This window comes from Strix uralensis, chromosome 14 (genome assembly GCF_047716275.1).
Source record: "Strix uralensis isolate ZFMK-TIS-50842 chromosome 14, bStrUra1, whole genome shotgun sequence".
Classification (NCBI taxonomy): Eukaryota; Metazoa; Chordata; class Aves; order Strigiformes; family Strigidae; genus Strix; species Strix uralensis.
The window spans coordinates 2,276,920-2,289,697 of record NC_133985.1 but is presented as its reverse complement, the minus strand read 5'-3'; the positions used below and the strand labels follow the sequence as shown (position 1 = coordinate 2,289,697).

Below are 12,778 nucleotides of genomic sequence, written 5' to 3'. Positions count from 1 at the left end.
CTGATTTCCATCTGCATCTTTCCTGCTATAAAAACTGAGGGCTGTCTTCATGTCTGCCCAGGCGTGAGTTCCTGGAACACTGTAGATCTGCCATTTGGTGTCACACAATGCTTTGGGTAGCTGGAGGGAACTCACCTGCACCAGAACAAAGCTGGGAAATGCACAGCAGTAGGAGCACAGCGCCTGGGTGGAGCATGGCGTAAGGACCAGGGGCTTGCTTAGGAGGAAGAAAATATCTCATGTCTGCAACAGTGTTTTCATTATAGAATAATTTGGTATCAACTAGCATAAGGAAACCACAGTATCTGCTGACTGGTCAGCAGGTGCTTTCTTGTCTATGTAAATTACAGTGAAATGTAATGCTGTTGATAATGGCGTGCTTTAAAAAGAAGTGGAATGAGCCAAAGTACAAAGTGACATACTAATTTTGAAAGCACTAGGTGATGTTAGCAATTTGCCCAGCTTAATTTCACCCCCCCACCCGCCCCACTGATACATAACAACGTAATGGATGAGGCTATTCCATGCTGTGCCAAAGGGAAGCAGGCTCCGTCAGCAGCCTTCCTTCCAAACAGAGGCAAACAAAGCTCAGTATTGCGTTTGACCTATTGTGTGCACGGGGTGGAAATCTTATTTCTGGAAGCTGATTACTTGTAGCAAAGCCGGCTGTGATAAGAGTAATAGTCACAGTGATGCTGCCTGCCTCCTAATGTTTGGCCAGCTGCGAGAATAAACAGGTCACCTAGATACAGTCCCTGCCTTCTGCTCTAGGGATTTTTCCTCTTTACCAGTCTCTGTGTGGAAAGGAGGGGACCCTAATCGCTCTGGTTAGGCTCTCTGGTGCCTTTCAGTGTACCCTTTCACTTCTCAAACTGTGTCGAGCTGAGCCTTCCCCAGCAAAATTTTATTTGGAGGGCAGCATGTGGCAATTCCAGCAGACTTTCTCTCTGTATATTGACCCTTTCCGAGCACTATGTGGGAGCATTTAGTTTAACTGTTCCTGTACCTTCAGGACCTGCAACTCCAGACAGCTGGTGTCGTGCCATAAAAAAAAAAATCTTACTTGGCAGTTATCGTCTTATCTGCTTCTCATACTGAAGCCTGCATTAAAACCTAATGTTCTCTCTCGCCCCCCCCCCCCCCCCCCCCGCCCAGGATTGCTGCATCATACCTCCCTCTGTCCCTGGCTCATGTCATCTGACTGCACAAACCGTGGGGGCTGTTTGCTGGCAAACAATGCTGTCCTGGGGCTGATGTCTGACCTCACCTTTGCTGCTTTTCACCCCGAAGGAGGGGATAATCTGAGAAAAGCTTCGTGCAAAGAGAAGGATTTTCAAACTCAGGTCCTGTATTTGAAAACATGCTTCCAACAGACTGGCTAAATGAGGTTAAGGCTGGCTCTGTGGTGGACCAAATTAAATGAGGCTGCTGTTCTGGACAGTCCTTGTCAGCTGGGCACCTAGGAAATTGTGTAAAGCCTTTTGAAACAGACTGTGGTACTTGATCCCTGGGGGGACTGCTCAAGGAGAGTCTTGCTACCTACCCTGCGTGACTACTCACTGTGGCATGTTCCCTTTGATTTAAAACTGGACTTTGTCCCTCCTGTCTGTCACCCAGAACACGCTTAAGAAGGCTTGTAAGTAAACACTCTTGTAAGACTGAGTTTGTGCTGTGCAAATCCCTCCAAGCCAGGTCTTGTTTAAATCTAGGACTGATGCTGAATTTCAGGGAAAACACTGACTCAAGCTGAGGAATGTGCTGTTCGTAGCCCTGCAGTTGACTTGGTGGAAAATGCCTCCTTGCTTTAACATTAAATTAAGATTTCACTGACTATAAAAAAATGTTAGAGGAAGTTCTCAATTTCTCTAGTTTTGGGAGATGTCTCTGCATCTGTTGCAGTCTAGAAGAAAACTGAAGGGTCTGGAGCCCTGAATTACTCTACTTTTTAGCTGGGGGGAAGCTGGTTTATTATATGACATGTCTCCTGTACGCTTTCTAAGCTGTGTGATGGGGTTTATAGTGCTTTGGAGAGCTGGCCAATGCCTGCTAACACTCTGCAGAGACATGAGTCCTTACTACATAAGGTATGCTTTTCTCCTGTAAGGAGTGCCTGTAGCCCTGCTTTTTAGAGATGCTGAATCCTTCCTGGGCACATCTATACTCCATAAATGATAATTAGTATAACTTCCATTATCTCAAAGATCTCTGAATTCCATCCCTGTGTGCTCAGGTGAGGAAATTCACCTCTTTCCCAGCCCTGAGCTCAGCTGTAAGAAAATCTTCTACACAGTTTATGATCAGACATAACCCATGCTTGGAGTACATGCAGTGTGTGAGAGGGGAACAACTTTACCCTTGTGTAAAATGTGGCCAGCGCAGCGTTGGCTCTGGAAAATGCTCACTTGGCACACCTGCACAGTGATTTCCCTGAAATGTGTTGCCTGTTCAGCTTCCTGAAAGCTGAAACAGCTCTCTAGGATGATCGTAAGAGCTTCTCAGACTTGTGGGAACTGAAAGGCAGCAATTTGCCTCACCTGCTGGGTGGTCATGCAGCCACAGAAGAGAGCAGGTCTGATACCAGTGTGGGCAGCTGAGATCAGTTGCTCCTGCTTGAGTCCAGGCTGAAATCTGGGCTGGGTCAGCAGCAGCTGTCTGGTGGCAGAGGCGATTTGCAGGTGAAACATACTGACAGTTTGCTTCCTTGATACTTGTTTTTTACTCAGGTGACTTGGTTTTTACTCGGGTAACTCTGGCAGTAGAGCTGTTTGTGTTTGCAGCTGGGGATTGTGAAACTTGCTCTAAGCATCTTGCAACTTTGGAAGATTTTTGCTCGGAAGTAGGCTATTGTATTTCCATCAGGCTCTGACTGCTATCTGTTTCAGGAGTGTGCTCTAGTATTTCCTGAAATCTGAATACGGTGTTGGTAGAGACTGTGTGTACAGTGAAAGCCTCTGGGCTGAAAGGAGTGATGTGGCAGGCGTGAAGCTGTTAAGCATGAGCAAATATCCCCAGAGAGGAGAAAGAATAATTAAATGCCTTTCTTGCCAAGAGAGTTAGAGCCCAGGCTCTTCCCTGAAGGTAGGCCAGGGAGGAAGGAGGCCTGGGGCAGAGAGGAGCCTTGTTGACAGCTAGTGTGAAAGTTTTAGTTGAAGTGCTAGGGTCCCTGTTCCCCAGTCATGCAATCTCTTTTTCTGCACTTGCTGTCTCCGTGGGGTTTACTCCAGGACATATGGCTGTCTGGGAGGTCAGGGCTGGGTGTTCCTTCCTCCTGCAGTGCCGGCTCTGCAGTGTGTACCCCAAAGGGTGGCTCAGAAACACTTAGTGTCAGCCAAGGCACGAAGAGGTGACAGTGACTAGAAACCAACGCCCTCGTGCTGACTTATCCTTCTCTGGCCTCCATCCTGAATGGGAAGACTTTCAAAGGACTTGGGTAGGAATGTTTTAAAGGTAAAATCAGATGCACAGACTGACTTGACTTAGCCATCTACTGTGGGCAGCACTTAACCCTGTAAGAAATTATTATTAAAATGGTGTTGTGCAGTTTTAAGCAAGACTTCTTGCTTGCTGACTGGACAGGTGAAAACAAAGCTCTTGGTGCAGAAGTGGCTTGTGATAAAAAGCACTTTATTCACATGTGGGAAAAGGCTTATTGGTCCCTTCTCTGCTGCGTGCATCTTCCCAGATGAGAAGACTGTGGTATTAATTAACGCTTCTGTTCTGAACAGTTGTTACTATGGCAAACAACCGTTCAGATACCACAGAAAGAGTTCTTGGTCTACAGTAGCAGTGTTGGTAATCTGCTTGTTGCTGGTTCCTCTTGTGTGCTCCAGGCCTTGCCTAATAGCTAACAGCAGCTAGGAGTGTAACTCACTTGTCTGCACGCAGAGTGGGTCTGTGTGCTAGTACGCAGCTGGAGCTAAAGAAAGGTAAACTTCAAGACATAGTGCTTTTCTCATGCTCCTAGCCCTCTTGCCTTCGGAAGAGGAAGGAGTCTCCACAGCTGGCTGGTGCTAGGCTGGGCTGCCCCTGGGTGTGCATGCACCTCGCTTCTCCCTGGGCTCCTGAGTTCTTGTCTGAGCCTGCCCCTTGGCTTACCTGAAGTGAGCTTTTGCTGCCTGCCTGGTGCCATACCTGAAATACCTAGGCAAGGGCCAGGGGCCTGGTGACATGCAGCAAGACTTTTGGGAGGGCTTGCAGAGCTCAAGGGCTCTCAGGCACCATTGCTGCTTTTTTTTTTGGGGGGGTGCTCCCCATGTAGGTAAGTCAGTACCTTAACAGTAATGTCCGTGCCTAGGCCAGGATGGGCTGGTTCTGTCATCAAAGCTGGCATCCTTGTACTGCAATCCTTGTAGACCCAGTAAGGCACTGTGATAAAGAGCACTACAGTCTTAAGGTCACCATCTATTTTATACCAAACTGGGTGAAAAGTACTGCTCATGCCTTTCCCTCATGGAGCTAATGATTAACATATCAATTAGGTACGAGAAGAAACAGAATGTGTATGCTTAAGATAAAGCAGACTGTACGTGACATAACGAGGTATTGTAGTATTTGTTTTAAAATCAAGTGGGAGTTATTTGCACTGGATTGTGCAGGCTGGTACTCTGTGATTACAGGGAGTGCTACCATTTGCAGGGTAAGCATGATTCATTGTGATCTACACTCTTTAAGGTTGATTAGAAGATGAGAGGTCTGCTCAGCTTGTACCCTCTCCCATCCTGTTTTAGAAAAAACAGTGGAAGCGTCAAAACAACTGAGTGTTGTCTAGTGCCTCTGAGAGAAATTGCCCTTGTTTCTCTTCTCTGTTGGACCACCAGTCCCAGAGTACTAATGGGCTTCTGCTCATAGTGACAAGGACCCTGGCATGCCATAGGAGATCTTTGGAGTGCCTGACCTTGGACAAAAGAGAGGCACAGAGCAGCTAATGAAGTCCCCAGTAAGGCTTGCCAGAGCAAACTGGGTGGCTTTAGCTTGGAGGCATTCAGCTTCTGACAAGAGGCGTACAACACCAGCAGTTCCCTTAATTGACATATTTTAGGTTGGGGTTTTGTTGGCAAAGCTATTCCAGTAGAAAACCTGATCTCTGTTAATGGAAAACTGCTGGTTGAAGTGAGTTGGGAAGATGTTGGGTGTCTTGCACCACTAATGTGCTGTGCAAGACTTCCTAGTGAAATGATTTTAAGACTTTTGGGTAAGGTGCTTAGGGTTTTGTTATGCTGTCTCTTACTGTACTGTTTATAGGGAATACTCTGCTTATGCAAGACTGGGAAGAGTGAATAAAGGTGCTACCACTCACTCTTGATTTCCTTGGGTACTTCTGTCACTCTGTGTTAGTACTTTGAAGCTGATGTTCAGTTGCACAGTGTCCAAATGAGAGGATTGGTATAGGGTGTCTCCAGCTTAATGAGGGGCTTGGCTCAGGATAGTTTATCTAGCCTTCCTTTGAACTGTTTCTTTACCCTATGCACTTTGGTAGCTGTAAGTGAATAGTTGACCAACCTTCACCTGTTCTGCTCTTATCCTTTCCTGTATAAGCCCCACACCCAACTAGTTGATGAGAAAATCTTTTCAGCATTAATGCTGTATGGCTGTGTTTAAAGTTTCTCTGGCAATTTGTCTGGTGACAGTGACAGAGCTGCAACTCCTGAAGCATTGATGAAACTTCAAAGAAAGTGATCATTAAACTCAAACTGTAAGGGAGAGGTGGTTGTTTTTACTTAAGAGCGTTGCCCAGATGCTCTTGAAGTCTGAAGACTTTCAGTAGCGACTGTATTTCTTCTCAAACTGCAGCAGTGGTTGACACCAGCTCCTGTGAGCTGACAGTGGCAGAGCACTACCTTCTTGAGACGTTTCCCTCTCTGGGAGAGGAACTCTGCAGTGAAAGGCAGCGGCTTCTCAAATGTCTATTTCAAATGGGCTTCTTTGGGGCTTTCCTTGAGCTTGGAAGGTGAATGGGTTTGGTAAAGTACCATAAACCCCTGCATGGGGAGAGCCACAGCTTTGTCTCAGAGGGTTTCTGCAGAAAGGTACTCGTGCCACAACGTACTGCAGGTTTAAATGACTTTCAGCTTTTAGCAGAAGAGAATGAAAGGGTGTGGCTTCTTCCCAGTGCTGTTTCACTGTTTCTAACAGAGGCACACCCCCCAAACCCATGGTGGGTCTCAGAAAGGTCTTGACTTAACTGCTGTCCCTTCTCCTGTCCCAGTCCTGCCCTGAATCGCTGGTGGGCAGTTGTGCCTGTGTATGAGCCAGTTCAGTGCAGGCCTGTAGCAGAAGCTGCCAGCAGCAGTGCCACGCAGGCTGCTGAAGGTGCTGGCTGGCAGGGGAGGAGCAATGCCCACTACCACTGTGACCCACTTGTGCTGAGAGGCAACATGCAGCGAGAGTCAGCTGAGCAGCTGTGTACTTAAAGTGCTGATTTCCCACTGCACAGGCCCAGACTTGGAAAAGCCATTTTGTTTAATATTTTAGCAGGTGTTTCATAACAGCACTTTATACATGCTTTGAACATGCTTTGTCAGTATGCCCTTGATGCTTGGCTGTAGTTTAAAACTTCTGATGGATTAATCATAGATACTTTGGGCAAACTCTCCTTGTATGCCTGCAGCCATGGACAGCTTACTATAAATTGCACAGGGCAGCATCTATTTCAACTCTGCTTTGGAGCAGGGAGGGTTGTAGAGACCCATCCTCCAGCAGAGTGTGCAGTTAGACTTGATTTCACTGACTTCTTTGCAAGTTGTCATCTCACCAGCAAAATCCTTTACTGGTTTGTGTGCTACGATGGAGGACTTGCTAATGTTTATGTATCCTTTGACAGCTCGTGTCTTCTGCATGCTCAAGCATTGGTCCTTGGTAGTTTAGCACTGAGCTGCCAGAAGGCAACGTGGCTTTAACTCTATCAGTAAAAGGCAGTGGTGCTAAAACTCTTCCCCGGATGGTGCCTTGACTGCATCTATAGATATGGCCACCTTCAAGCAGGATGAAGATGGGTTTGACAGGAGTGGCTGAAACTAGTAACTGCCCTCCAGCCCATGGTTTGCATTGCAGTGACGTGGCCTCCTCCAGTGAACAGATGCTTGCCAGAGGCTGGCCAGAGCAGCTGCCTGCACTCTGAGCACTGAGGTCTGGCACTTCACCCAGAGGAAAGGGTACCCACCCTCGGGCCTGATGTTCTCAGCCTGAGAGCTCAATCCTTCTCAGCTGCTCCATCAAGGGCGCTGAGGGTATGTGAGGCACCCCCAAAGCAGTGTAACCTTACGCTGCCCACCAGATTTGGGAGTGTCACATGCTTTGTTCTGGGGCAGGGAAGGGTGTGGGGTTCCCCTGGGTTTCACTCAGCCTGAAGCTGCAAGAAGGACTTTGTTCTGGAGCAAGTTCTGTGGTATCTGTTCCAGCTGGTGTTTTCCAGAGGTCAGAGTTGCTGTGCTGTCTCCAAACCACCAGGAACCAGTGTTTCCCTAAACGTTCTCCCAGCCCCCTTCTGCTGTGCAGATCTGGATGTCTCCGGGCACTGTGGCCCTCAGTTCTGGCTATGGCAGTGCTCTGGCAGCAGTAATGCAGCTCTCCACGGCTCCGAGGCAGGAAAGCTTGAATGACACCCAGCGCTTGGTTAGAAACCAGAGCTGACTTGGGGCTCCAGCGCAGGGTCCTGGTTTGGAAGCTTCCTGAGCAGCCATGGGAAAAGCACCCTCATCTGTGGGCTCCGAGGGATGGCAGCAGCTGGTGAGCATCCTCTCCCAGCTCGATGTGGGCAGGAGAGCATGGCTGGCAGTACTCCACTGTGGTGAGGAGCTCTTGGCCCTCTCTGCCTGTGTCATGCGCGCTCTGCCCTGCTGAACAACTGCGTGTCGTCGTCTTATACAGGACTCCTGGAGCATTTGGTGTGTGGTTTGCCTTTGCTCATTGTAACAGGACCTTCTCAGAGGAAACAAAGGCACCCAAGAGTTAGCTGCTTTTTCCTACCCTGCAACACACCGGTGCCTCCTTCAGTCCTTGCAAGCTGAACTTGTTCTGCGCAGCTCTGCCCTGCTGCTCTCCCTGAACAGCTCGGTCGTGTGTGGCTGGGTTTGCACAAAGGCATTATGTGGCGCCAGGGCTCGCTTCTTGTCACAGCTCAGTGTGTGAAGCCAGACAGAAGGGCAGCTCTGTGTGCTGCAGGGGAGAATGCTGCTCAGCCGAGGAGGGTAAATGGATCAAATGTCAGGGTGTCAGGCTGCTCCCAGCAGTGCCGGTCAGGGAGGGAGAGCAAAACTGTGTGGGCAGCTCTGCTAAGCCACTTCTGCCCTGGACAGCAGGGCACAGTCCCCTTCTTTCCTGTTGCCGAGCAGTCGGTGACTGCTATAGCCCGCTGCGCTGGGGACCCCACCGGCTGCTCGATGACAGCTTGCGCTGCATGGAGGTGTCTGGGAACGAGCAGACTTGGGGTCACCTCACCAGGGAGAGCAGGCAGCGATTAGAGAGTTACTGATAGAATGCTGTATAAGGTCAAACGCTCACAGGTCTTCATGCTTTTGCAAGTCTTTCATGCGTGTTTTTGAGTGCAAGTTTGGGGCTGCAGGTGGGTAGGAGGGAAGGGCCTGACCGAAGTCCTGTCTGCCTTGGGACAGATTTCCCTTTGGATGGGATGGATCTGTGGTCCACCCTTTCAAAGGGATCCCATAGGCTTTCTTGGATCGCAGGAGGAGGCCAGGTCACAAGTTACCGACCTCCTTCTGTGCTCCTTGCTGGTGCAGCAGGGCTGCGGGCCCTGGGCACAGCCCTGCCCTGGACACAGGCCGTGGGGAGGAGGTTGTGCAGCCTCCCACACTGCTGCAGGGCTGCCAGGTTTCCCTCAGGTCCTGGCTGCTCCTGCCTGGTGGTGCCTGCTTTGGCTCTGCTGGGGCAGGCAGGGCCGGCAGCTTCTGGGGGAGGAGAGCACGTGGCACCTCTCCTGCTCTGGCACAGCCTGTCACAGCAGTGCAGCACACTGCCAGCCTCCTCCTGGGGCTGTCTGCAAGAGAGATGTGCTTCCACCCCAGCATTCCTGAAGCAAGGGCACCACACACTGTGGCTGAATGCTCGCAGGCAGCTGCAAAGCCCTGAAAGGGAGGATGTACAGTGGTGCTTTGCCAGCACCATGTAGGGGCTCCTCTGGAGCACAGCAGATGCCTCCTCTCTGTGTTATTCCCGTTGGCAAGAGGGAGGCTGCAGTACAGACTATATCTGAAGGCAGATATGTGACGGGGTTATTGGGCTGCTCCTGTCTCTGCCCCACGCTGATGGTGGCAGGATTTCGGTATCATGTAATCCAGAGCCCACCATCCTCCAGCCATGGGTCTCAAGAGAACTGAAGTGGTGAAGAGGGAGCTGGGGGTGGGGGGTGTGTTTTTCTGAGCACAAAGCTCCTGTAGGACGACCAGGCTGATGACATGAGCTGTCTCCTGCTCAGGCCTCTGCCTGTCAACAGTCTGCGTTCAGCCACTCGACTTAAAGCACTAGCTGCCTGCCTGGGTCAGAATCCTGTGTGAGGGCGTATTTCCCATGCAGACCATAACAAACAGACCCAAGAAAGCTTTAAGGAAGGAAGGTCACATGCCTGCCTTCAATCTGCTGTAGTTCTGGGCGTGATAGCCCAAGCTCAGTGAGCAGGAGCCAAAGGTAAACTCATCTGTCCCAAATGGGCTTCAGGGGCTGGCAGAAAGAGCAGGCAGCACACTGACCTCAGGTAGGAGACACTGCTGGGACAGCTCCGTCGAAACCTGGGGCTCCCTCCTGTGCTTTCAGGCAGCTGGCAATGTGCAGTAAATCCCAACAGCCTGCTGCGAGCTTCTGGGCAGCCCTTGAGGGGCAGAGATGAAATTATTTCTGGCCATGAGGTGATACCCTGAGCGTTTGTGGGAGTGATCCAGGCATCCTCCCCTTGGCAGTCCGAGGATTGCCGCCTGCTAGCCTGTTAAGAGCTGGCTGTGCCTCGGGTGCTGAGCAGGCAGGGCTGGAAGTCCCCTAGCATGCAGGATGGACACAAAGCTGGAGCAAGGATTGATCCCTGCCCTGACTTCCTAGGGGTGGAGGCAGTTTTATGTGTGATAGGGCTGGAGCAGTGCCAGGGAACGGCTACTTATTAAAGCAAGCTGACTTAGTGGTGCCAGTCTAAGCACACAACAAGCAGAAAAACTGCAAATGCACTTGTAGGTACAGGAGCTGGCATCTCCTGGAAAACTCTGCCCTGGGTGCCTATCCAGCCTTTCCTGCCTGTGGCCTGGCCAGACCTGGCAGCAGGCAGGTTCTTGTCATCTTCACTGTGCTAAAACTGGCTTTTGTGCATGGAAGTGACCCAGCGGCAAGGAACCCACCCGCCTGCTGCTGGTCCTGGAGCCCTCTGGCCATGGGCACTGTTGGTGTTCCTTGAGCACAGCTGTGGAGGCTGCCGGAGGGGGCTCTGGACGTTGTGCATCCCAGCTCCGCCACAGCCACCTCCTGCTCTCCTCGCAGGGACCGGGTGGCTTTAGAGCCGGGTCAGCCAGAGCTGATCCCTGCTGTTTCTGTGGGGCCTGCTGCCTGGGAAGAACAAGCTCTTCCCACCCCTGAGAAGCGCTGGCTGGTGCAAAAGCACCCTCTGCCCAATGCCCAAAATGCAGAGTGAGCTCTCTCCAGCCTTGAGGGGCAGGAGGGACACTGCTCTGCCACTGACTCGGCTCTTCCCAGGACTTGTCTGGACCCACTTACCCCCGGCCCTTCACAGGCAGTAGCTGAATCTCACCCTGGGACTACCTCCTGCCCTGGGCCCTCGCCTCTTTGTCCTGCTGTAGGCTCCCCAGCAGACTTACAGAGGATGCTGCTGAGCACATCAGCAAAGCTGGTGGTGCCTCTCTGAGAGCGTATTTAAGAAAGGATGGAAAAGGCCAGAGAGGGAGGGGAACGAAAGTGAGAAACAGCAGAGGGTTGGAGGAGGAGGTGCTCCAGGTATTTGCTGCGACCTGTGGAGGACTGTGGAGCGGGTGGGTGTTTCCAGAAGGACCTGTGGCCCGTGGAGAAGACCCGTGCTGGAGCAGGCTCTGCTGGCAGGGACCCTACACTGGTGCCCAAAGGCTGGGCCGTGCTGGAGCTCAGGCCAGCTGGGAGCTCTGCGCCTGCCCCCAGCAGTGCCCACTCTGGTTCAGGGCAGCTGCTCCCACTGCCAGGAGCCTTGAGCTGCCTTCTCCATCAGCAGGTGCCTGATCAGTGTACACAGAACACAGGCTGCCTGGGGGGGCAGGGCCTCTGCCGAGAGGGCAGGGGAAGAACCCCAGCCCGCAGGTGACACCTCCCTCTTGGCACACAGGGTCCCATCGCTCGTGGCAGAGAGGAGAGGAGCTGCTGTGCACAGGGCACAGACCCAACTCCCTGTCCCCCAGTGCTGCTCCAGGGAGGAGGAGGAGGAGACGGGAGGAAAGGTGGTTTTAGTGTTTGTCTTCATTCCTCACCACCCAAATCTATTTTAATTAGTGATAAATTAATGTTATTGTCCCCAAGATGAGCCTGTTTTTCCCATGATGGTCATAGGTGAGCAGTCTCCCTGTCTTTATACAACCCACAGGCTTTCTCATTCTCTTTTCCCACCTTGCCCTGCTGAGGAGGGCCAGCGAGTGAACAGGTGGGTGGGAGTTTGGCCCTTTGGCACATCTGACCCGCCACCCTCCTTCATGTGCTCCCTCCCCAGCACCACAGATGCCGTAGGAGGAGTGCAGGGTCCCCCCCAGTACGGCTGCCTGGGCTGGGTGCTGCCCGCCCCGGGACCGGCTGCTGTGCGGGGCCTGGAAGGCTTCAGCTGGGGCACCTGCGGGCTCGCTGCTCCGGGGACCTCCCGCTGGCTGGGGGCTGCCAGAGGGCAGGGGCAGGCAGGGAGGCTTAGGCACCAGCGCTTCCAGGAGGGCAGCTCACTCAGAGCCTTCCAGACCAAGCCTGTTTTCTTGCTCAATAACCGTTTGCGACGTAGCGGCAGCCTGGGCCTGGCTGACCTGCACCAGCTGCCTGTCTCGAGGTCGTACCATCATGCAGTCCCAGCAGCCTGGGCCTGGCTGCAGACAGAAGTGCTCCCCCAAGGATCCTTCTGGGGGGTGCTGCCGGTGATGGGAGGGGGCAGCAAGTCCCCGTGGGGTGCCACTGCGGTGATGAAATGGTGCCCAAGGGGCTGCGGACGCAGCACAGAGCCCGGCACCTCCGCTCCTGTGAGCGCTCGCCTGTGCCGCTGCTTGTCTCCGCCAAGCGTGGGCCACCCAACACGAGTTCTGGGGTGCGGGGGGCCACGGGGCTGGGCCGGGTTGGCCGCTGCGGGCGTTGCCGCGCTGCTGTCCGACTGACCGAGCTCTCCTGCCCCTACAGTGTACGTCGTGGAGGAGCGGCGGAGGGACGACACGGGCGAGAGCGCCTGCCTGACGGCGTGCTGGACCGCGCTCTGCTGCTGCTGCCTCTGGGACATGCTGACCTGACCGCTGGTCCTCTCGCGGAGCGCTCTGCAGGCTCCCCACTCCTCTCCTGACTTCCTTCTGTTACTGTAATCAACGCTCTGCTTTGCACAGCCGCGGGTTCCCGTCTGTCAGTCCTAGCGCCTTGTTGGGGTGGGGGGTGCACTCCTTTATTTTAGTAAAGGAAAAATCCCTTTTTAACATTTCTAAGACTTTTGTTGTAACTTTGAAGAATGTGCTAATGGTGTATTTCAGCCAAAGGCATTCTGATGAAATGTATATTTATCAGTTGAAATTTTCCTAGTCCTAGAAATGAAGATGTATGCAATAATTAAAGCCAACAGTTGATTTTC

At 52.2% G+C, this 12,778-nt stretch overlaps 1 protein-coding gene across 2 annotated transcripts in view; it reads left to right on the top strand.

Annotated features, from left to right (window-relative positions):
- The window catches only part of CYSTM1 (cysteine rich transmembrane module containing 1), a 29,020-nt gene extending 16,242 nt beyond the window's left edge, over positions 1-12,778 (top strand). For both annotated transcript variants that reach the window (XM_074883789.1, XM_074883790.1), the window contains exon 3: positions 12,343-12,778. In XM_074883789.1, coding sequence (XP_074739890.1) covers positions 12,343-12,449 — 107 coding nt within the window. In that variant the 3' untranslated portion in view covers positions 12,450-12,778. The remainder of the gene's footprint in view (positions 1-12,342) is intronic.